Consider the following 24,320-nt stretch of genomic DNA (forward strand, 5'->3'; position numbering starts at 1 on the left):
GGAGGATTTCATTGCTAACGCTACTAATGCGACTGCTGCTAGTGCTGCCGATGCTGCTGCTACCCACGCTGCTCTCCACACTTATAAGTCTACCCCAGGATCCCGCCCCCCATTTGTACCTCTGGCGCAGATTCAAGGCGGATCTTTTGCACCTCTGCCCCCTGCTGGGTGATTTTTACATGATTCACAATGCGGACAAGGCTGATTCTCAGTCAGAGGTTGCATCAGACCCTTATGTACACTATGACGTAAAAAAGACAGGAAACGTACTTATACGTCTTTGGTAGAGGGCGCCATTGCATTAAAAGACGTCTTTGTACGTCTAAGGGAGTAAATGAGTTGAACAAAGTACAGGGTCCTTCACCTGACTACAGATGATCTTCTGGGGACTTTATTTGGTTTTAATCACTTTTGGGGTCTGTATCTATGCACACTCCCTGGTTTTGCTACCTTCCCGGGTACCACATACACACTGCTTAGTTTCTCTGCCTTCGTGGGTACCACATACATATTGCTTGGTTTCTCTGCCTTCCTGGGTACGACATACACACCGCCTGGTTTTGCTACCTTCCTGGGTACCAGTCACACAAACGTCAGACGACTCAGCACATACCGACTGTCTCAGCACTACACACTTTCACTCCAAGGCAGTGCTGTGAACCAACTTACTGACAAGAGGTAGTATTTAGAATTTTAAAAAGTGCTTGAAAGGTTTTGTTCATGTAAAACCAACAGATTATGACATTATTATTATTATTTAAATCAGTATTAAACAGCATCAGCATAGGTTAAAGATATTATACAGACTATATACGATAAAAAAATACTAAACCACCCTTGCTTTTCCGTCATTTCTTGTATAAGTTAACACACAGATGTATAACATTTGTTTATACAAATATAACGATTAAAAAGTAGCTGATTAGAGTTTTAATTTTGTATTCATTAATCTGTAATAAAAATGGACATATTTTGGTTAATAAAATTAACAAGAAATAAAAGTAAAGGGTGTTCTAATACTTTTTTCAAGATTGTCCTAACATACATTTAATGTTTACAGTATATGTCTTCGGAAGAAGCGCAGCATTAGATTTTTTTTTTTGTTCTCTCTCTTTGACTTCTGAATTTGAATTTCTGTCACAGATGTGCTTGAATTCTATTTTGGATGATTTGTGTTAAACTGCACAAATATTTGAAGAGCCATAGAATTCAAGAATCACACCAGTGCTGCTACTCCTCCGAACGGGTGAACGCCCTTGATTAACAACCTGCGTTGAGGTGGCTTTTGAGATTCGTGGTGTGGGAGAAAAATCTCTGAAGGCATTCTTAGACTTCAAGAGAGGGTCCACAATTTTCAAAGATTCACTTCCGTCTGAATCAGAGGCCTCACTTGTATCCGGAATATATTCATCTCCACTGTCATCTTAGTTGGAGTAATAATGCTTATCCATTCCAAAGTCAGCCTGTTTTTTTAATCTAGAAAACAACAACAACGAAATATAAAGGATAGAAGGCAGGAGACCAATAAAATATATGCAATTTGCTTGTAAGATTCCCTGAAATCTATATGGGTTGTTTACCTGTATACTTTTGGTCCTCCTGAGCCTTGGGATAGTAATATGGTCTGGGTCTGAGGCGCAAAGTTCAGGGGCAGGATTTGACAATGATTCGTCAGAATCTGTGTCGTTATTCCAAGAAAGATTCAGCCCATATTTTTTGTCCAAGGGAGGAGACTGGGTTGCATCAGAGTCCAAGAGAAAATTGAGAACCCATTAAATACTTAATCCCCAGAGGAATCTGCACAGAAAAAGGTCTTAATTCTATTTGAAAAAAAAAAAAAAACTAAAATATTGATGAATGATATGACAAAATGTAATAACAAAATTAATTGACCGTAACAAAAAGCTCCCGGGAGGAAAACTACATTAAATGTTTTTTTAACAGGGCAGTGAAAATATTGGAAAATAAAAACGATAATAAATAAAATAATATAAAAAAAGAATTCAATGTGTATCGATGGACCCATATGAAATACTTATATCGCTATGTACTTATCAGCCATATCGCCCAGCCCAATATGTAACTGCAACTTCAAAACCTCGGGCCATAACAGGATTGTAACATGGGATGCATATCTTCATTCCTAAATTTGTAGATCCCGAGGAGGCTGCTCAATGGTCCTGGTAATCTAAACCTCAACCAATTCGGTCACAGCCAATGTTCTCCATCCTTGTTAAGAAGTTTTGAAATGATTTAATAGATATACTATTGCAAACTATACCAGAATTTTAGACATTTTAAACTTTTGATCACAATTTTACCTATTTTCTAAAAATCTGAAGAATCCACATGCCAAATCACCTGCTGTAGACACATAGGTTCTGTTCTGACAGATAATTCAGTTACAGGTTGTGTACTTAAAGCCAATAAGAGGGCAATGCAGCAGTCGACAACCTGACGAAAGCTTAAGTCTCCCAATGAGAGAACTGTAGTGGCTGGTAGGTTCTTAGATTGTAACATAGTAAAGACATATACTAGGCATAACTGTATATCATATGATGATGAGGGAAAATATTATTAGCTACGATTTATGTCCAGATATATTAGAAAACTTGTCCAACCAGCACAGGTCTATCTAACTGTAATTTTAACATCTCAAGACACGACAGGATGACCACATGATACGCATACCTCCTTTTCAGAGTCTGTCAAAACTTGAGAAGGCTGCTTCGATGTTCTGGTGGCATCAACCTCAGCCGATTCAGTCATTGTCGGTTGTCCTCCATCCTAATGAACAAGTTGAATATTAATTTAATGAATTAAAAAAAGAAAATGGATCAGAATTTTACACATTTTAGGCTTTGGCCACCCAAAACAAAAACTAACAAGTTCACGAATGAAACAAAACCAATTACTTTAGCGCATGACAATTAATCTTCAGTAGAGATATGTTGTGACTGATATTTCAGTCACAGGTTGTCTTTTGAACGCCACCAGGGCCGCAATGGAGCACAGGACAGCCAAAAGTCTTCTTGTCAGACACCTGTAGTGGCTGGTAGGTTCTAAGATTATAACATAGTAAAGGCACATACAACTCCTAACTGTATTTCATATGATAATGAAGGAAAAGATGATTAGCTATGATTTATGTCAACAATAAAAATGGCTCTACGGGGTCCCCACAAACACAAACCTGACAGTTGGGTGTCAGATGGCCAACATACCTGACACGCAATTCAACTCAACTGGACCCCACAACACAAGAAAAAGCTGAGTGAGCCTCAAACCAGACATACACATTCACTGACAAATATCCTGTGACACCAGATATATTAGAAGTCTTGTCTAATCAGCACACGTCTATCTAACTGCAATTTTAACATCTCGAGACACGACAGGATGAGTACACGATACGCATACCTCCATTTCTGAGTCTGTAAAGCCTGGAGGAGGCTGCTTTGATGTTTTAGTAGCATCATAAATTTATTGAATTAATTATATTTGAGGTTGGATTAGATTTTTACACATTTTAAGCCTTAGCCACCCAAAACAAAACATAAGCTCATGAATGAAATAAAACTAATTAATTTCGCCCATGCCAATTAATCTTCTGTAGACACGTGTTGTGACCAGTGTTGTTTTTGGCAGGCATTTTAGATTTTGTCCAAGTCATTTGGACAAAGTGCTGATTTGTTTACATCACATTTAGTCATCCCAATTCGTTATAGTTTTAGTCCAGTTTTAGTCAACGAAAACTAAAAAAAGGGTTTTAGTCCAGTTTTAATCGACGGAAACGCAAAAAAAGTTTTACCCTAGTTTTCGTCAATTTATTCACAAAGGTTTTAGTCCAAGCGGCACGGTGGCCCAACTGGTTAGCAGGATGGCCTCACAATATTGAGGTCGTAGGTACGATTCTGGCTCCGGCCTTCCTGCGTGGGTTTCCTCTGGGTAATTCGGTTTCCTCCCATATTCTTAAAACATGCATGGCAAGTTGCTTGGACACTCTAATTGCCCCTAGGCATGAGTGTGAGCGTGGATGGTTGTTCGTCTATGTATGCCCTGCGATTGGCTGGACACCAATTCAAGGGTGTACCTCGCCTACTGCCGAAGACAGCTGGGATCGGCTCCAACACCCCCGCGACCCTAGTGAGGAGAAGCGGTACAGATAACGGATGGATGGATGGATGGGTTTAAGTCCATTTGAGTTAAAACAAGGCATTCAAGGTTTCCACCCAATAACAAAGACTTTTGGATGGACTACAAAGGATTCTTCATTACAAACAGAAAAAAGTGGCAACAGTGGAATCAATGCTCACTGCTCCAAAATAAGCAGAGAAGCAAAACATTTTGTTGGGCAACTGTTGTGGCTTTATTTCACTAAAAGCAACATAAAATAATTTATGAACCACATGCTAACAATTTTGTCTCGTCAACGAAAAAAATTCATGTACATCACGTCATGTTTTCGTCATAAAAGAACCTCGTTTAGCTTGTCATCGTCATTAAAAAAGGGGCGTTAACGAAGTATTTTCGTCATAGTCATCAGTGACGAAAACAACACTGGTTGTGACTGATATTTCAGTCCCAGGTTGTCTCCTGAACACCACCAATTGGGCAAGGGGGCGCAGGAAAGCCTGGGGTCTTCTATTTTTACAGTATAGAAAGGCTAAATATCAAATTGAAACAGTGTTTTATATCATGAATATACAGGGTTGGTGCTGGTTCTGGTAGGGAAACCACAACATAAAGATGTCCTTAATTAGTCCCACAATGGGGATATTTGCAATATGGCATATGATGGCCTAACAGGGCCACCGCCCAGAAAAGAGTAACGCAGAACTTTGTAATACTGTCACTCCCTGACCAGTTCGTTGTTCCTGAAGAGCCAAACTTTGACTCAGACCCACAAATTTGAATTACAGATAGTGGACAATGGAGAACTCCCCCAGTCAGTCAGCATGTTCAACTTCCATAGAAACCTCAACATACATTTATTAGATTGCCAAACTAATTGGAAACTACATCACCAGAACACCACAAGTGGGCTCTGTTATTGTACTTAAAGATGCATCTTACAAACCTGTGTTCTCCAAGGCCAGCTGGTCCATAGTCTTAAGTTATTTCTTCGCCAACATCAATGTCTCGGAGCGCAAACAGACAGAGGTGTGGTCTGTCCTCTGTTGTCTTCTTCTTCATTTTACAGTTGGGGTGCATGTGGTCATCATTAACCAGTCTTCCCAGACTGCCATCTTCTTGAGCGGCATCAACACTTAAAATAGATTTAAAAAAAAAAAAAAACAATTATTCAATCAATGTCAGAAATTAATCTTTGAGACAATCTTGTGTACACAAAACATAAAAATAGGAAATCCACAATTTTTAAATCTTCTAAATCAAATCATACAAGAAATTTCTATTGGAATCAGACCCTATTAACAGCTTGTCTTTGAGACTTCATGGTCTATATTTTCATTTGTACAGATTCAACGCATGAATAAAAGTAATTACCGTATTTTCGCAGTCATAAGCAAACAAAGCGCCCTGTCAGTCGATGCGTCCATTAAATGGACAAAGTACCACTCACGTCCATCAGCCCTTGTCATCAACGAGCTGTTGGAAGTGCATGTTAGCACACCCTGCTGGGCAAAGAGTGAGTTGTCCATGCTTACAATCGACCGTGACAAATACACCATCTGACTATAATGTTTGGGTGATGGTGTTGGAAAAAGCTGGACAAAGGGCAGCTGTCCACAATGTTTTAGTCTGTCTTATCATTTATGTTATTGCAAGCAAGAAACGTCCCAGGTTTAGACAACAGACAAAAAGTCCAAAGCATAACAGCACATCTCTTTAAACAGCCATGCAAATCTCTCTAAACAGCTATGGGATTGTGGGTCTCTGCTCCCAGAATGCATTGCTTGAATTAGCTAAGGCTGAGTGGCTTTTGTATTATTTTCATTTTTTTTGGGTATATTGATGGCATGAGAGATACATGTTTGTGTTAATCTTATTTCTATGTTTCATTGTTTGCTTGTATGATGAGTTTTTTTTTTTTTTTTTAAACCGTGACTCTAAGGAGTGTGGTGAGCAGCCAAGTCCCTCCCCTGACGTTGCTTTGTAGGCTATTGCCAATGCACCTAATATTGGCCTGAGCCATTGTCAGCTATTGTCAATAGAGACTTGGCGTCTGCTGCAACAATGGGGTGATTGCTCATGTTATTGGGGCATAGTAGGCTGCTATCGGCTGTGTCAGTGTGGGCAGCTCTGCCAAGTTCATGCTATGCTAACAGCAGCTGTGCTATCATCTTGTCAGGCGGTGAGTCCAGTATATGTTACAAAGACAGAAATAGCGGCCTCAACAGGTGTTGCGCCCTTTGACACGGCGCGTCTTTTGGGTGCGAAAATACGGTATACATTTTTGCTTAGAGAATGATTTTTCCCCTAACACTTATGGGATGAGTATGTGTTTATTTTTTTAAATAAAAACAAAAATAAGATAACATCTCAATCTTTGCCTCACCTCCAAGTTTTTTCTTGCCGGCGGAAGTCAAACAAAAAGACAGTGCCTCTTCCATCCATCTTCCTGCGTTGAGATTTATCAGAATCTATCAATTTTCCTCTGTACTCCATAATAAAGAATAAAGTCGTCTTTCCTGAAAGGGGTCTTGGTAAATACTCCTCGACCTAGTTAACAGGGAAATCAAGATAGCTTCGTCATATTTTTAAGCACACAAATAAGGAGTCATCATATTCATTTGGGCCACTATACTAATGTAGGGTGGTTTGAAACATTGCTTCTTGTGAGGGATAGAGCAGAGCCCTTCTTTATGATTTTAAAGGAACAGACCAGCCAAAATTCATTTTCCAGCATTGCATTAGCCAGTATGTATTAGGACTGAAAGTACAAATGTCAATGGCACCTGGTTACGTAAAAAAAAAACTTTAAGATTATTTAGTTTCATAATGACATACACTGTATACACAGTCATATTGGATCGCGTCACGTGATCTCTGTGACGTATAACGTGCTTTACACTAGACTATCAATATCGGACTTGTTCACCGGTCTATTGTGGTATAAAAATGCCGGAGGGCGTCATCAAGTACAGCCTTAATTTAGATAGAACTCCTACCATCAGGTTTCACGCTCACTGAAATAACTTGAAACTGACAAAAGAAAAGGTCAAGACACTCTTAATGTAAAATAACCACTTAAAAAACGATGTCAGCTTGGTTATCAGAAAACAATAATATATCTTAGCAAAAGCGTTAACATCATACCTTTAAATGAGTTTATATACTTCGCTTCTAACTCTGCAGTCTTGTCCAGACCCTTGACTGCATGTTCAATAGTATCCTGCTTTGGGGACTTCCTGCATCTCAGGGAAGGCATTGTTTATTCTATAAAGAAAAAAGACAGTTTTGTGTTGAGAATTATTAATACTATAGGCTAAATGGAGTTTTAACAATATCAGTGTAAGAAAAATAAATTATAAATTAAAAAAATATCAATCCCTCCATCCCAATTAACGATTTCAACCATAATAGTTTATATTGAAGTTTAAACAACAGACAGACAGATTTATGCAGTGTGACTACAAAAATCTTACCAAAATTGCATTCACAGTAACCTTTGCTTTAAGAATCATGTAATTAACCAGTGAACATCGTGTCTTACACAAAAATTAATGACAGAAATTATCATGGTACTTGCATTCTGTTGTTCTATAACAAAAGTGCAAGCTGTTAGCTCCGCAAAGCTAACGCAACAAGCTAGCGTCCCTCGTGCTCACATTCAATGCAAACCTGACCACCGGATGAAAATACGCGTCGGTTTAGTTCTTTAAATGAGTAAAAGCACCATGACGTTTTATAATTATTCAATGCTTAACTGGAGCTCATCAATTATGTCGATGTAGGAGCACATGTTTGCTAGGCCAGTGTTGTAGGCCCACATCCATGGTGCTACTTTGTATAGTGTTTTCCACACAACTATCTCTAACCATGAACAAATGCACTCGAGGCATGTTTTGAATAAAAACAAACGAAAAACACTTACCTCTCCGTTTCAACAGCAGTTCGAACTTCGAAGTGGTGATATTCTCCAGCGTTAAGCACCTGCTCGAACTGCGAATAGGTCAAATTCAACAGCGTCTTTTTTCTGTCTTAATAAGGACGCGATGAGAGGAGGAGCGCTTGCCTTTTCGTCAGCACGCCCCGCGCGGGTGGTGCTGCTTTATCACTCTCTATCTGTGCCCGCCCGCCGGCATGTCGATAGAAAAATAATATTCCTTCAAACATTACTTTCATCTTCTTAACGTTTTGTAGTGAATTTAACAGGTTCACCACTTTTTTCAAATACACCAATGGAAAACAGGTCTTAATTGAGGAAACATACAAAGAGCGTCTCACAAACACCTTATGATGAGCAATGTAATTTGATCACGTTTTTTGTCACTGCCTGGACGTCGGTTCACTGGCCTGGTGGCAGTGGCTTGTAGACACTGTCACTGAGTGGGAACGGATCTCAAGGTGGGTCAAACTAACCCAAGCAGTGGATCGGTCCGTTTTTTAAATTTATTAATTTTTTTATTTTATGTATTTATTTATTATTTAATACAAGGGCTTCGGCTCACTACCAGTGGGCGGGACCAAAGAATTTGGGTTTCCTTTGAGCTAGGAGGCAGTCAAAGGCAGTCCAATCCCCGGCAACATAAAGCGCCTAGCTCTGGGGACATGGAATGTCATTTCTCTGGTAGGGAATGAACCCGAGCTGGTGTGTGACTAGACCAGTGGTTCTCAATTATTTCCTGTCATGCCCCCCCTACCAAGAAGAAAACAATTCGCACCCCCCCCCACCACAATTTTTTTTTACATTTTGTACTAATGTACATGTTCTTTGCATATTAATGTTAGATTGTCAATAAAATATCTTACCTTAACAAAGCTAAATTGATAAAAAAATATATCATTTTGAGAACGACTATTGTGAGGATCTCGAAACTCAGTACTCTGTGGTGCTAATAATTGATGAGATGATAAATATGTTGAAGCCACAGAACAAAAAGATTAGATATTGTTTGGAAATTAATGACGTACATAACAAAGGAATATCAGCCTTGATTGGAGTACATTACTGCATTTAAATTTTTAATAAAAATGAAACAATTATTGATGTTATGACCACTATGAAGAATTTAAAAAAACAATATATAGGGATAATTATAGTTTTCATTTTGTTATGTTTAGTCTGTTCATGTTGCATTATTTTTATGACAAAGATGATGGTTAATCGTAGGTTTGTTGCCCAAATGTACCGTTACAACCTGATTAATGTTGAGAATGACGAACTCAAACTGGACACTAAAACGTAAAAACACATGGACTTCTTGCCCCTGTCCACACACGTGCACACACACACACACCATACACGAAGATCCGGGAGGTAAGGACGGCTGTCCTCTCCTACAACGAGGCAAGGGCCTCCACCAAGTCACCCCAGGGACAAGTTTTATTCCCTGATGGTCATCAAATTATGAGGATCTCATTCTACGCCGGAAGGGAGGAGGGGAATTTTTCCCTAATGTGAGGTTTTCGCTCCTCCACTGATGATCACACTGTTGTATGATTTCATTATGATGATCTGTCTTAAAGCCGTAAGGACATGATTTTTAAATCCACAACAGGGGGGAAATGTAAGATGGGCTGAGGATAGGTAATCTGTTTGTGTATTCATAATCATGTTTTTATACACTCATTAATGTTTAACACACACAGAGACACTTACTTGTTATTTTAACACACACACACACAGACACCGTATCCTGAAGATGTGTTTAGTTAAACTGACCTTGGGTTATGATTTTCTGCCTGCTGGAGTCCCTGGTGATTAGTTATTGATGCTTTAGTTAAACTGACCTTTATACCGTGAGTTATTGATGTTTTCTGTCTCTTGGTGATTAGTTGTTGATGCTTTTCTGTCTTCTGGTGATTAGTTATTGATGAGTTAGTTTCAATAAAAAGGCAGAACGGAGGGTGAGAGTCAGAGGGTGTGCGGGATTGAACTGGCAAGACGGCTGTTTCGCCTCCTGGCTCCCTCTCCCATTCTGAATGGCACAAAACGAAAACTTTAGTAAGTTATTTCAGTCTAAAAAAGGCGTCAAGGCATTTTTAAACCGGACAGTAAGTCGTCACTGTCTTGGTTCCTTTTTGTGCCTTGACCCATCCCGGAATTATTGAAAGGATGCAGTCCTATTTACAGGCCCCAGTGACACCCCAGGTTTCTGTTGTTTGTACGAGGGCGCTTAGTAGGTACTGCTATTCACAATCGTCTTAGGCTGTTTCTTTGCAGAAGTTTATGGACAATGTGTAGTGCTGTAGGATGCAGTCTAGAGCATTCTTGACATTGAAGCTTTTGTTTCCAGCAACTGCTAATGCGACCGTGCATCAAACATGCAAAACACAGACCCTTGCTCCTCAAGAAGTCAATCTTATCCTTGTGATGCTTTCTCCTAAATTCCTTACAAATTGTGAGACTGTTGCTCTCCATTACAATTAGCACATGGTTTGGCAATAGCATCCACTGAAACAGGTTCTGCCTTTGGCGTGGTGGTTTTGTTGTTTTCCATCTTGGCGGGCACAATGACTGTTGTGAAGACTTTCTTTGATTTTGGTGTTTCTGTGATTTTGTTTTCTGTTTTATAGAATCTTTCGTGCTTGTCAACAAAGTCAACAAAATCCTTAAACTTCACTCTTCTATTTGTTCTTTCTTGGAGATTGCAGGCAAATTTTCTCCAAGATTCTATAAGTCTGTATGGAAGTTTGTTTGCCAATGCCTTTATATTAGCCATGTTGTCCAAGTCCTCCATGTAATTAACATCTGCCATTATGTTCAAACAGCCCATAAGGAATAATGTGAAAGACTGAAGTGCAACACCATCTTCAGACTTGATTGTTGGCCAATCCATGGCTTCCTTTAAATATGCTTCTGCTATCATGAAGTCATCACCATAAAACTCCTTAAAGATTTGTTTTGCTTTGGTATATCCTGTCAGAGGTTCCATATGGATGCAGCTCTTCACCAACTCATGTGGTTGTTCACTAGTATACTGCAGCTAAAATTGAAGATGATCACGGTTATCACTTGTACGGCCTTCAATCCCATGTTCAATGGCACCTATACAGGTTTTATAATGCAGAGGGTCGCCTTTAAACGTAGGAATGGAAAGTTCGGGAAGTAGCGATGCTTTTTGACTCTTTGCTAAGTATTCTGCGACACTGGCTTGCTGTGAGATTGCTTGGCAAAGGCCATCAAGCACATGTCCCTGTTGTTCTCTACTTTCTGTCTGATGTGGAAATCTAGCCATTGGAATAGTCGAAGTGGGAGCATTTCAGGTCAACACTGCTTGTTGCTCTGATAGGCTGTGATGGTAATTGAATGTTTTTCCTTGTTTAAATTGTAACACACTCAACAGGAATGTGGATACCATCCTCCTGGGTATTTTCATATCTTCTCAAGACATCCAATTTAGCATCAGACTCAGGGAGTGCCGTTTGCATTGCATGCATTTCCTTCTTTGCCTTAATTGCAGCTTCTTCTTGCTCAAGTGCCAACCTTTGTTGTAAATCAGCAGCCTTTGCCTTTAAACATGCTCGTTCCATTTGAGCCTTTAATTTAATTGAAGACGTTGACAGAAGTGAGCTTCTGTCTGTTACATTCTTTACTTCTACTTCTATGGGTGTAGTTAGTTGATGCAGATCTACTATCATCAGGTGATATTTGTTTATTGCATCCTTCCTCTGCACGTTTCAAAACGTCCTTCTTCCATTGCTCACATTTCCATTAATTACATTTTTTGGATCAAACCAGTTATTTTGGTCATCGGCAAAATCCTCTTCAGTCTTTAAATTTTGCACACCGGAATTGAGGTCCACAAATTCTTGCTCCATGCCGCTAAAGCAAACACAAAGCTCAGTTTTTTACAGCGTCAACATTTGCATCATCCTCCATCAATTGTTCAATTTGACGTTGCATGGAGGTCAATTGAGCAAATTTGCACCTGCGTGCCTGCATCCGTTTAGGCCTGTGATCTTCTACAGCTTTTCTCCGTCATTTTTAATGTCCTCTTTCCACTGTCTTGTTCCTCCATGTCAATCCACAATCAAGCAAACAAAAACGTCAAACTGACTGTAGCGTCTCAATTTGTAGGTCAGCTGAATGACGATCAAAGTTTTAAGCAGTTTACTCACGCACCTGTTACGTGCACGTCCTTGTTAACTCGCGATGCTTGTCAAGTATGGACGCATGCTAACAGCTAGCAGCTCATTGTCCCGACTGGAAAGTTGCTCCTTAGCTGTGATGTGCCTAGGGTTACACTATCTATCATTAACAAACACAGCCAGCCATCCTCTTTCCTCTTACCGCTTTCCAGTGTCCTGTCCGCAAGTAGTATTTGGAAGCCGTCAAATTCCACGACGGTGTCCGGCGTTAGGTCTGTTAGCCATGAATCCGTGAACATCAGCAAGCTAGCTCATTGGAAGTTCCTCTTGTGCCGCGTTAGCGCTGTTAGCTCGTCCATTTTCTTGGGAAGGTATCTAACATTTCCCATAAAAACGGACAGGAGGACGGGGTGGTCACGCCTCCTCTTTGCCTGGCGTTTCGCCCCCGCGCGACATCCCCCGTCTCTTCCTCCTCAACTCGTGGGGGATATCGGGTCTCGCTCCGGGAGTCGGCACGGGGTTAGCACGAAGTGCTAACAGCTGATCTCTTGTGTAAACGATTGATCCGTAGCTCCCAGTGACATCTCCGGACACGATCACGCAAAAAACAGCCCCCAGCAGCAATAAAACCACCGCAATTTGGATGTCCATTGCTGCGATGAGGTAAAATAAATAAAACTGGGTAAAGGGAAAAACACGCGAAAAAGGCTCAAATAGTGAGCCGTGCTGCTTTAGCAGGTAGCCACTCGCGTGGTGACGGAACCGTAAAAACAAATGTGGTCCCATCAAAATCTGATGGGATATTTAAAAATAAAAGCGTGAAAATTTGCTTATTTGTCTGTCGTCACCAATGATTAAAAAAATTAAAATCATTACAAAATCCTCAAGCTATCGTGATACCAGACAAGTTCTGCGGGACACCAGACCACCCCAGTTGTCCACAAAAAGTGGTCACTTCAAAATTTGATGTGGCATTTAAAAATAAAAAAATCACCTGAAATATGCACTGTGATCAACACTGATTTAAAAGAAAAATCTTTAAAAAATATCCTCAAACTATCGTGATACCAAACCAGGATTGGGGATACTAGACCACACCAGCTGTCCACCAAAAGTGGTCACATCAAAATGTGATGTGGCACTTCAAAATAAAAGTAGCCTGAAATTCGCTTATTTCACGGTCATCACCACTGAGTTAAAAAAAAAATAGCTTGAGCTATCGTGATACCAGACCAGTTTTGTGGGACACGAGACTACCCCAGCTGTCCATAAAAAGTGGTCCCATCGAAATCTAATTTGTAATTTCAAACTAAAAGTTGCCTGAAATCTGCACATTTCACTGTCATCATGCCTGACTTTAAAATTTCATTAAAAAATATCCTCTAGCTATGGTAATACCAAACCAGGTTTGGAGGACACAAGACAACACAGCTTTCCACCAAAAGTAGTCCCATCAAAATGTAAGGAGGCATTTTAAAATAAAAGAGCTGGAGCTGTCGTAATACCAGACTAGTTTTGTTGGACACTAGACGACCCCAGCTGTTCATCAAAAATGGTCCCATCAAAATCTGATGTGTAATTTCACAATAAAAAAAAACCCACCTGAAATATGCACATTTCATTGTCATCAACACTGATTTTAAAATAATCATTTCAAAATACCCTCGAGCTATCGTGATATCAGACCCATTTTGGGGGACACTAGACAACCCCAGTTGTCCATCAAATGCGGTCCCACCAAAATGTGATACGGCATTTCAAAATAAAAGTAGCCTTAAATCAGCATACATCACTGTTATCAGGCCTGACTAAAATATCATGACAAAATATCCTCCAGCTATCATGATACCAGACAAGACATATTTCACTGTCATCACCATTGATTTAAAAAAATTAATTAAAAACTAGAGCTGCGAGCAGCTATAAAGGGCCCTCGCCACCCGGACAACGTTGGGGTACTGGCACGTTGGAAATGTGAAATATTTCCGAGAAATAACGTGAGGAATCTTCAAGAGGAATTTGCTTGTAGTTAAAGTTAGAGCAGCTTTTGTTTTCAAAGCCTCGTCAATGTTTGAAGTAAATTTGTTGGCAGGCACTACAGGTGCATCAAATCAAAGACTAATAGACTGAAAAACATTTTCTTTCCGAGAGCCATCACCATTCTGAACTCTCACACACATGCACACACACACGACCACCCTTACCTTGCTGAACAGCGACGTATTGTGTTGTATTTCTCCAATTTCATACTATTTTCCATCACAATATTTATTCTCTTATTTATCTAATTTATATATTTGATTAAATTATTGTTGTATTGCACTGGAGAGGGGAGCTCCCTAATCTTGTTGCACACTGTACAATGACAATAAAAGGATTTCGGATTCTGATAAATTTAGAATGGCCGACTTCCTGTTCAATTTAGCATACGGCTCCATGAGACTTTTTATTAGGTCTTGGCTTTGTACACACTTCATCAAATTTTCAGTTTGGTGAAACAGAGATATGGGGCTGTTTTTTTTTGTTGTTTTTTTTTTCTAGGGGGCGATAGCGAGCCATTTTTAAACAACTGTACGACAAAATAATAAAATATTGTGAATATTGAATCAACTCCCGGTTGAGTGGACGCTGGCACGTTTGGCTGCCACTGCTCACCGGTAACTCTCAGAAATTTTTTGGATCCGCTTGTTGTACCTGCTTTAGCAGTTTACAATCCCTCCAGTTACAGTGATTTTATTTATTATTATCTGTATGTTGAGCGATCCCGATTCTCATGAATGCCACCCACCGATTGCATAGTCGCTGACGCGTCTACTGTGGCTAAAGTTTAGCTTACCTATCAAAGTTAGCACCTGTCTGCCATGTGGACCCGCAGGCCAGTCTGCTTCTCGCACTTCTGCCTGTTCCTGTCATGTCATCAACCTGTGTCAGGACAACTTCAATCCACTGCCGCTGAACTCCGCTGGATTTACCGACACATGCCCGAGGGAAACGCACCACCACCACTGCTCCTCCTCCCGAACATCGCTCGTCGACCCTTGAAGGATTGTATGGCAATTACCGGCATTTTAAACATTTATGGGACAGAATGTCAATTATTTAATTTAGCAGGTTTATATTTACTGATTATTGCTATGATCGCAAAATTCCGGACGAACTGGCGAGGCTGCCCGGCTCACCGTGGCTTGTCATCGGGACCGGGAGGCGGCGCAGGCGACGCAGAGAGAGGAAGCAGAAGCGGGGCTGCAGGTCCGGTGTCTTGCAACGGCTGCGACGGCAGCCCCATAGGCAACCACTGGCGAGTCTGTACCTCACCAACGCCAGATCCGTGGTCCACAAAATCGACGACCTGGGATTACAAATCCTGGGAAACCGCTATGTGCGAGACAGCAGTGTGATCGTCGTCACGGAATCCTGGCTGCACGCAGACGTCCCCGATGCTAGCATCCAGCTGGCCGGGCGCTCGCTACATCGCGCGGATCGGACAAGGGACACCGGTAAGAGAAGGGGCGGGGTGGCTCTGTGTTTACGTGCATGAGAACTGGTGCGGCGATAGCACGATCGTCGAGAAGCACTCTTCCCCCGACATCGAGTTCATGTCCGTTAAATGCCGGCCTTATTTTCTCCCGAGGGAGCTAACGGTCGTGATTGTCACAGCTGTTTACATCCCTCCCGACGCTAGCACTAGCACGGCGCTCTCGCTACTCGCGTGCGTCATCAATAAACATCAGCGGGCCCACCCTGATGGCGTTCACGTAGTAGCGGGAGACTTTAATAAGGCCAATTTAAAGACTGTACTCCCAGAGTTTCACCAGCATGTCAAGTGCCCAACGAGGGGAGACAACACTCTCGACCATGTGTACTCGAACATCAAGCACGCATACAGGGCCCTCCCACTCGCCCCCCTCGGCCAGTCAGACCACCTGTCCTTGCAGCTCGCACCTGCATACACCCCTCTCAGGCGCAGATTCAGGCCCACCACAAAGACTGTGAAAACCTGGCGTGACGGCGCCATGAGTGAATTACAGGACTGCTTTCAAGACACAAACTGGGGCCTCTTTGATCATCAGGACCTTGATGTCTACACACATTGTGTAGTGGACTACATCAAGTTCTGCATGGAAACTGTGTCCCTACACAGGACTATACGGACCTTCCCAAATGCGAAGCCCTGGATGTCCAGCAGGGTTCGCTCTCTCCTCAAGGCCCGTGACGCTGCCTTCAGGTCAGGCGACAAAGCCCAGTACAGGGTGGCTCGTGCTGACCTGAGCAAAGGCATCAAGCTAGCCAAGGCAACCTACAAGGGGAGGCTGGAGGCCCACCTTGCCAGTAACAGACCACGGGAGGTGTGGCAGGGTCTACGGAGCATCACCAACTTCCGTGGCAGCAGCACGACCTCTGCAGACCCGAGTGCATCGCTGGCAGAGGAGCTTAACTGCTTCTTTGCTCGCTTTGACTCGCCCCAACCGTCACACCCCCGCACTTCATGCTCCAACTCCCCCCCACTCACCGTAGAGGAACACGATGTGAGGCGCGCGCTCCTGGCTGTTAACCCCAGGAAAGCTACTGGACCCGACGGAATACCAGGCAAGGTCCTCAAAACATGTGCCCACCAACTGTCACATGTATTCTGCAGGATCTTCAACCGCTCCCTGGCTCAAGCAGTCATCCCCTCCTGCTTGAAAACTTCCACCATTATTCCTGTCCCCAAAAAGTCACCAGCCGTCCACCTGAATGACTACCGTCCTGTTGCTCTCACACCAGTCATCATGAAGTGCTTCGAGAGGCTGGTTCTCCAGCACATCAGGGACTGCCTTCCTCCCACTCTGGACCCCTACCAGTTTGCATACTGGGCTAACAGATCCACTGAGGACGCCATCAACACTGCTCTGCATGTTGTGCTGGGCCACCTGGAACAACAGCAGAGCTATGCAAGGATGCTCTTTGTGGACTACAGCTTGGCATTCAACACAATCATCCCAGACATCCTCGTCGCCAAACTTGACATTCTCGGCCTCCCTGCCCTCACACGCATCTGGATTAAGGACTTTCTGACCAACAGACCCCAGACTGTGTTGCTCGGCCCCTACACGTCCTCCACCTGCATGCTGAGCACCGGTTCCCCTCAAGGATGCGTGCTGAGCCCTCTCCTATACGCCCTCTACACCTACGACTGCAGCCCGGCCCACGGCAACAACACCATCGTCAAGTTTGCTGACGACGCGACAGTGGTCGGTCTGATCTCGGAAGGTGACGAGACAGCCTACAGAGAGGAGGTAAAGAGACTGACAGCTTGGTGCAAGGACAACAGACTGCACCTTAACACTGCAAAAACAAAGGAGATTGTCGTCGACTTCAGGAGGAACAAGACGGTGCCGCCCCCCCTCTGCATCGAAGGCGTGTGTGTGGAGAGGGTCCACACGTTCAAGTTCCTGGGAGTACAGATCTCCGACGACCTTTCTTGGACTCACAACACCACAGCAGTGGTAAAGAAGGTCCACCAGCGTCTGCACTTCCTGAGAGTCCTCAGGAAATTCAACCTGGACAGGAAGCTGCTGCTAGCCTTCTACCACTCGTCCATTGAGAGCCTGTTGACGTACTGTGTCTCCACCTGGTACAGCGGCTGCACTGAGGCGGACAGAGTGAGGCTCCAGAGGACAGTCAAAACAGCGCAAAGGATTATTGGCTGCCCTCTCCCCTCACTGTCGGACATCTACACCGCCCGGTGCCTCAGAAGGGCTCTCAACATCGTCAAAGACAATACCCACCCAAACTCACACCTGTTCGACCTGTTGCCCTCTGGCAGGCGCTACAGATGCATCAAATCGAGGACCAATAGACTGAGAAACAGTTGCTTTCCGAGAGCCATCTCCATTCTGAACTCTCACACACACACGAGAACACCCTTACCTTGCAGAACAGCATCGTGATGTGTTTTTATATACCCTATTCTGTACTAAATTCCATTGCACTCTCTTATTTATTAATCTAATTTATATATTTGTCTGTCTTATTGTTGTATTGCACTGGAGAGGGGAGCCTTCTAATCTCGTTGCACACTTGAGTACAATGACAATAAAGGGATTTCTAATTCTAATTCTAATTCTACTACGCATAGGAATGACTGATTGTAGTCATGGTCTTTACTGATTTATGATATTATTTTCACATGCTAAAGTTATATTACTTAGTTTATAAATGTGTGAACATAGTATTTTCATGACCTACACTCACATTCACATCATACATATTCAGTCTGCACATTACAAACTGATGACAAGCCAGACAGCACTTCATGGACAAATATGACAAAGCACATTCTCCACATAGGACATAGAGATGCAAACATACCAAATTGGGCACTGGATTTAGTTTTAAAATCGCTGCATTGGCTCCCCGTGTGTTTCAGGATTGATTTTAAGGTTCTTCAATTAGTTTTTAAATACCTTAACGGTCTTGGGCCATCCTCGCGGACCCTGAGGTCCTCTGGCACCGGCCTGTTAATTATTCCTCGGGTGAGGACTGGAACACATGGCGAGGCTGCATTCAGCCATTCTGGTCCTCGTCTATGGAATAGCCTGCCGGAGGACATCAGGTCCGCAGAGACTGTTGATATTTTTAAAAGGAGGCTCAAGACCAGACCTGGGCATTGCACGGCCCGCGGGCCACATCCGGCCCGCCGGGTGGCACTGACTGGCCCGTATGACAGACCTGGGCATTGTATGGCCCGGGCCACATACCTTTGGTTGACTCTGACCGCGAGTGTAAGGTTAATTGGAAATTTCAAAATAAACATACTTTTTAATTTCACCTCATTCATGGGCGAAAGCTGCACTGCTTTTATTCTGAAATTTTTTTTTTTTTTTATTCCCGCACAATGTGCGTCGCACATAATGACGTAATGCGTTTATCAAGACATGCGCGCGATTGAATCACAACAAGACAACGTTCGCCCTCAAAAATGTCCGCTCAGGCTACAAAAAGAAAGGTAGATGCCGAATGTAGAATTTTCAACAAAAATTGGACAGCGAAGTATTTATTTACTGAAGTTAGAGGTAAAGCTGTGTGTTTAGTTTGCGGGGAGCAGATCGCCGTGTTGAAGGACTACAATTTGAGTCGGCATTACCAGACGAAACATGCAGAGAAATATAAAAACGGCACCAGATAACAATGAACTGGGACACTTTTTCTCAAAATCACAGTTCAGTGACAGTCAATATGTTGTATCTTGCTTAATGTTTGGTGCAAAAAGACAATATTGTGATGTCTTTAAAATGCTCAGAACCTTTACACAACTATCCAACAGTATATGGAACTCAAAATGTGTTTTGAAGTGAATGTGACAGAATATGTTTACTAATATGAGTCACAAATAGTAAAAAATGTTAATATTTTGTCTACCATTGTGTTGAGAAATTTGAATGAATAAATTTTTGGAAGGCAACCTCATTTTTTCAGTTTATTTGGTATTTAGTTTCATTGCTTAACTTTAATGCCAGCTTGTCAAAACAGTGCTATTTACTGCTTTTTAAAAAAGAAATACAATTAATATTATGCAGAATTGAGTTCAGCCTTTTGGCCCGGCCCTCCACAATATTTTATGTTTCTTATGTGGCCCCATGGAAAAAATAATTGCCCACCCCTGCTCAAGACTCACCTTTTTTGTTTGGCTTTTAAATAATTTATCTTAGTCTTTTAATTCAGGATTGTCATTTTATATATTATCATTGTCTTTAATTTTTTTTAGCTTCTTTGTCTTTTAGTATCATCATTTTTCTTATATATTTTAGCTCCGTCGTTTTATATTATTGTCTTTTAATTTTTAGCTTCTTCTCTGTCTTTTAGTATCATAATTTTTCTTATATATTTTAGCTTCGTCTTTTTATATTATTGTCCTTTAATTTTTAGCTTCTTTTTTGTTTAGCATTATCATTTTCTTTTATATATTTTAGCTCCAGTGTTTCCTCAAGGGGGGCCTCCGCGCTGGGAGGTGTGGCTGGCCTTCTCACAGGGGGCTTCATCCCGGAGGCTCCTTAGGCCCGGCGGACCGGGGCCCTCTGCACTATGTGTAGGGTCTACCCCGGTCAGTCTGGGCTAAGGGTCTGTGTGTTGGCGCAGCTCCCTGTGGGCGTGAGCCGTCATCCCTCTCAGCGCGGATGACCTACCCTGGGTACATTTTCTCATATGGTTTCTCTGTGCCTTACCCTGTCTTTCTACTAAGATGGTTTATTAAGTTGTGTGAATGCGAGTGTTCTGTGTGTGTGCGAGTTCAGGCGTGTATGTGGATGTGTCTTGTGTTTATGTTGAGTGGGTGGAATGGGTTTTAGTTTTTCGTTGTAATTTGGATGTTTTTATTGTACAGCACTTTGAGCCGCATTTTATGGATGAAAAGTGCTCTTATAAATAAAATTTGATTGATTGATTGGAGGGTTCAAGGGGACGCCATTGCAAAAACACATTCTGAAAGACATAATTTGATTTTGGAGCACACATACATGCACACTGACAAGATTACAGGGGAATACCAGCAGGAGAGACGGAGAGACTGCCCGCCGGAGAAGGCCAGCCGTGGAATACCAGTCTTGGGGACCAGCTGGGAATCAACCATCCAGACAATGATTAATCTGGAGAGGACCTTCCCTTGGACGTAGACCCGTGCCGGGGGAAGAATGTGAGGCTGGGCTGAGATAACGCACGACTCTTTTCGACTGTGCTTGCCCGAGTACATTTTCTCATGAGATTAAGAAAAAGCCGCTCAGTACTATTTCCTGAACCTCCGCCCTATTTCCTACCTACCATTCATTTCAAAAGTCCTAGATAATGTAGTCGCCACTCAACTCCACTCTCATCTCACCTGCAATAACCCTTTCAGTCCGGTTTCCGTGCACTTCACAGCACTGAATCAACTCTACTCAAGGTCACCTCTGCTCTCCTCATTGCAGCTGACTCAGATTCATTCTCCATTGTCATCCTTCTTAACCTGACTGCGGCCTTTGACACCATCTCACACACCATCCTTCTCAAAAGACTTTCTTCCATCGGCATCACCCACACCGCCCTCAACTGGTTCCATTCATACTTCAAAGACCGCACTCAGTTCATCCAGCTTAAATATTTCTCATCAAAGTCCCTCCCAGTCACCTCAGGTTTGCCCCAAGGCTCGGTCCTGGCCCCCCTATTATTTATCATATACCTCCTTCCCCTTGGCAGAATTTTCCGAAAATTCAATATCGCTTTCCATTGCTTCGCGGATGACACCCAGCTCTAGTTCTCCTGCAAACCCAGCATATCACTCCCTCCCACCTCCGTCACCTCCTGTCTATCTGAAATCAATGACTGGTTTTCTAATAATTTCATGAGGCTTAACAGCGACAAAACAGAAGTTATTCTTTTCAGTACAAAATCAATACAATCCAAAGTTGGCAGTTTTCCCATTCCTGTTGGCCCCTCCATTGTTTTCCCATCCCCTCAGGTCAAGAGTCTGGGTGTCATCCTTGACAGCACTCTATCTTTCCATAAGCATAATAACACAACCCGGTCAGCCTACTTCCATCTGCACAATATCAGTCAACACCGCCCCTCCCTTTTTCCCTCATCCACTTCTATTCTGGTCCAAGTCGAGTCAAGTCAATTTTATGTGTATAGGTGAAATACTCAACCAGGGCTGCTCTGCATGTTGTGCTGGGCCACCTGGAACAACAGCGGAGCTATGCAAGGATGCTCTTTGTGGACTACAGCTCGGCATTCAACACGATCATCCCAGACATCCTCGTCGCCAAACTGGACACTCTCGGCCTCCCTGCCCTCACACGCATCTGGATTAAGGACTTTCTGACCAACAGACCCCAGACTGTGTTGCTCGGCCCCTACACGTCCTCCACCCTCATGCTGAGCACCGGTTCCCCCCAAGGATGCGTGCTGAGCCCTCTCCTGTACGCCCTCTACACCTACGACTGCAGCCCGGCCCACGGCAACAACACCATCGTCAAGTTTGCTGACGACACGACAGTGGTCGGTCTGATCTCGGAAGGTGACGAGACAGCCTACAGAGAGGAGGTAGGGAGACTGACAACTTGGTGCAAGGACAACAGACTGCACCTTAACTCTGCTAAAACAAAGGAGATTGTCGTCGACTTCAGGAGGAACAAGACGCTGCCGCCCCCCCTCTGCATCGAAGGCGTGTGTGTGGAGAGGGTCCACACGTTCAAGTTCCTGGGAGTACAGATCTCCGATGACCTTTCTTGGAGTCACAACACCACAGCAGTGGTAAAGAAGGTCCGCCAACGTCTGCACTTCCTGAGAGTCCTCAGGAAATTCAACCTGGACAGGAAGCTGCTGCTGGCCTTCTACCACTCGTCCATCGAGAGCCTGCTGACGTACTGTGTCTCCACCTGGTACAGCGGCTGCACTGAGGCGGACAGAGTGAGGCTCCAGAGGACAGTCAAAACAGCGCAAAGGATTATTGGCTGCCCTCTCCCCTCGCTGTCGGACATCTACACCGCCCGGTGCCTCAGAAGGGCTCTCAACATCGTCAAAGACAATACCCACCCAAACTCACACCTGTTCGACCTGTTGCCCTCTGGCAGGTGCTACAGATGCATCAAATCAAGGACCAATAGACTGAGAAACAGTTTCTTTCCGAGAGCCATCTCCATACTGAACTCTCACACACACACGAGACCACCCTAACCTTGCAAAACAGCATTGTGATGTGTTTCTATATGCCCTATTCAGTACTGAATTCCATTGCACTGTCTTATTTATTTATCTAATTTATATATTGTCTGTATTATTGTTGTATTGCACTGGAGAGTGGAGCCCTCTAATCTCGTTGCACACTTGAGTACAATGACAATAAAGGGATTTCTATTTCTATTCTATTCTTTTTTTAACTTTTCTCGAGGGCCATGGCGAGCCATTTCAAAAAAGCTGCACAACTAACGTATAAAATATTTATAAATTTGCTCTGCCTGATGTGTGTGTCAAGTTTCACGAGTTGTCGTTCATATTTAGAACCTCATAATCAGCGTTGTTTTATTGCCAAACAGTGCAATGCCACTCCCACAACTTTTCACGAAAAAGGATGAATTTCGTATTGTGACATCCTCATGGCCGAAACAGTCATCCGAGCATATATGAGGGCGACCTTGTTGAGTTGCACGGAGAAAAACATCCAAGAAAATAACTTGTATTAGCTTTTACCAGTTGGTGGCGCTACTACTACGATGAAAAATAAGTTGGTAGATGTCTTCAGGGCTGAGGTATCCTCAAATGTGTACAACTTCGAGAAGATAGGATCATCTGAGTCATGTTGCCGGAGCTTTTGTTGCCACAAAGTACAATCGGATTTTTCAGCACCGTAATAGCCACGCCTTTTGCCAAAACGTCACAAAATTCGGCAGAGAGTAAGATCATTGTCTTGAGTCTTTTCTGACTAATTTTCAGTCGGATTCGTCAAAAGGGCACCGTGCATAATGTGAAAATTTAAATAAAAACAAATTTTTGATTCCACTTGGCGGCGCTGTGTGTATAACAAAATAATAACATTAAGATGTCTTCAGGTCGGGACGTTTTATTTACAGGTGAAGGTTTGGATTTTTCGGAGCATGTGCAGGGGAGTTATTAAGCATTTATTTATTTGTATTAGGTTCATTTTGTCTTCTTATTATTGATATTTGACTGATTCATTAAAAGCAGACAATTATGTTTTAGGTTAATTTTTTACCTGACATGTTTCGGCGAGTCTTTCGCCTTCTTCAGAGTGTCGCATGATGGTGTCTTGAGACCCGTCTTTATCAGCTGATGTTCCATGAGGGTGTGACTTACCTGTCAAAAAAATGAAAAATCAGAGCAGTAAAAGAACAAGCACAACATGAACATTACAAATCAGCAATCACTGACCACTGCAAAAGGGAAAACCACATCATGGACCGGGAGAAGGGCAGGGTCATCCGCACCGAAGAGAACAAACAACAGCGCTGGATCAGAGAGGCCATTGAGATCTGCAAGCGAGGCATAAAAACCATGAACAGAGACAAGGGAGCCTTCATCCTCTCTACCACCTGGAGCAGCATCTTGGCGGAGTGAACGGACAGCGGGGG

At 42.8% G+C, this 24,320-nt stretch overlaps 1 protein-coding gene across 3 annotated transcripts; it reads right to left on the reverse strand.

Moving 5' to 3' along the window:
• Positions 1 to 824: 824 nt before the first annotated feature.
• LOC148315995 (uncharacterized) lies at positions 825 to 24,037 on the reverse strand. Of its 3 annotated transcripts, none has more exons than XR_015840456.1 (7): positions 8,060 to 8,132; positions 7,282 to 7,401; positions 6,521 to 6,684; positions 5,081 to 5,269; positions 2,692 to 2,787; positions 1,581 to 1,733; positions 825 to 1,476 (listed from the first exon to the last, which is right to left on the reverse strand). XR_015840456.1 is itself a non-coding variant. In XM_088287101.1 (4 exons), the coding sequence occupies exons 1-4, from the start codon at positions 23,987 to 23,989 to the stop codon at positions 1,459 to 1,461; spliced, it is 312 nt and encodes a 103-aa protein (XP_088143227.1). In that variant the 5' UTR covers positions 23,990 to 24,037; the 3' UTR covers positions 825 to 1,458. The 3 variants fall into 3 exon arrangements, 1 of the variants encoding a protein (XP_088143227.1); XR_015840457.1 differs by having other exon boundaries at positions 1,581 to 1,797; XM_088287101.1 differs by lacking the exons at positions 5,081 to 5,269; positions 6,521 to 6,684; positions 7,282 to 7,401; positions 8,060 to 8,132 and adding an exon at positions 23,945 to 24,037.
• Between the last annotated feature and the right edge of the window lie 283 nt (positions 24,038 to 24,320).

The sequence above is a fragment of the Idiotropiscis lumnitzeri genome, unplaced genomic scaffold (genome assembly GCF_059441095.1).
Source record: "Idiotropiscis lumnitzeri isolate Australia: NSW breed Sydney's pygmy pipehorse unplaced genomic scaffold, RoL_Ilum_1.0 HiC_scaffold_26, whole genome shotgun sequence".
In the NCBI taxonomy this organism is placed as follows: domain Eukaryota; kingdom Metazoa; phylum Chordata; class Actinopteri; order Syngnathiformes; family Syngnathidae; genus Idiotropiscis; species Idiotropiscis lumnitzeri.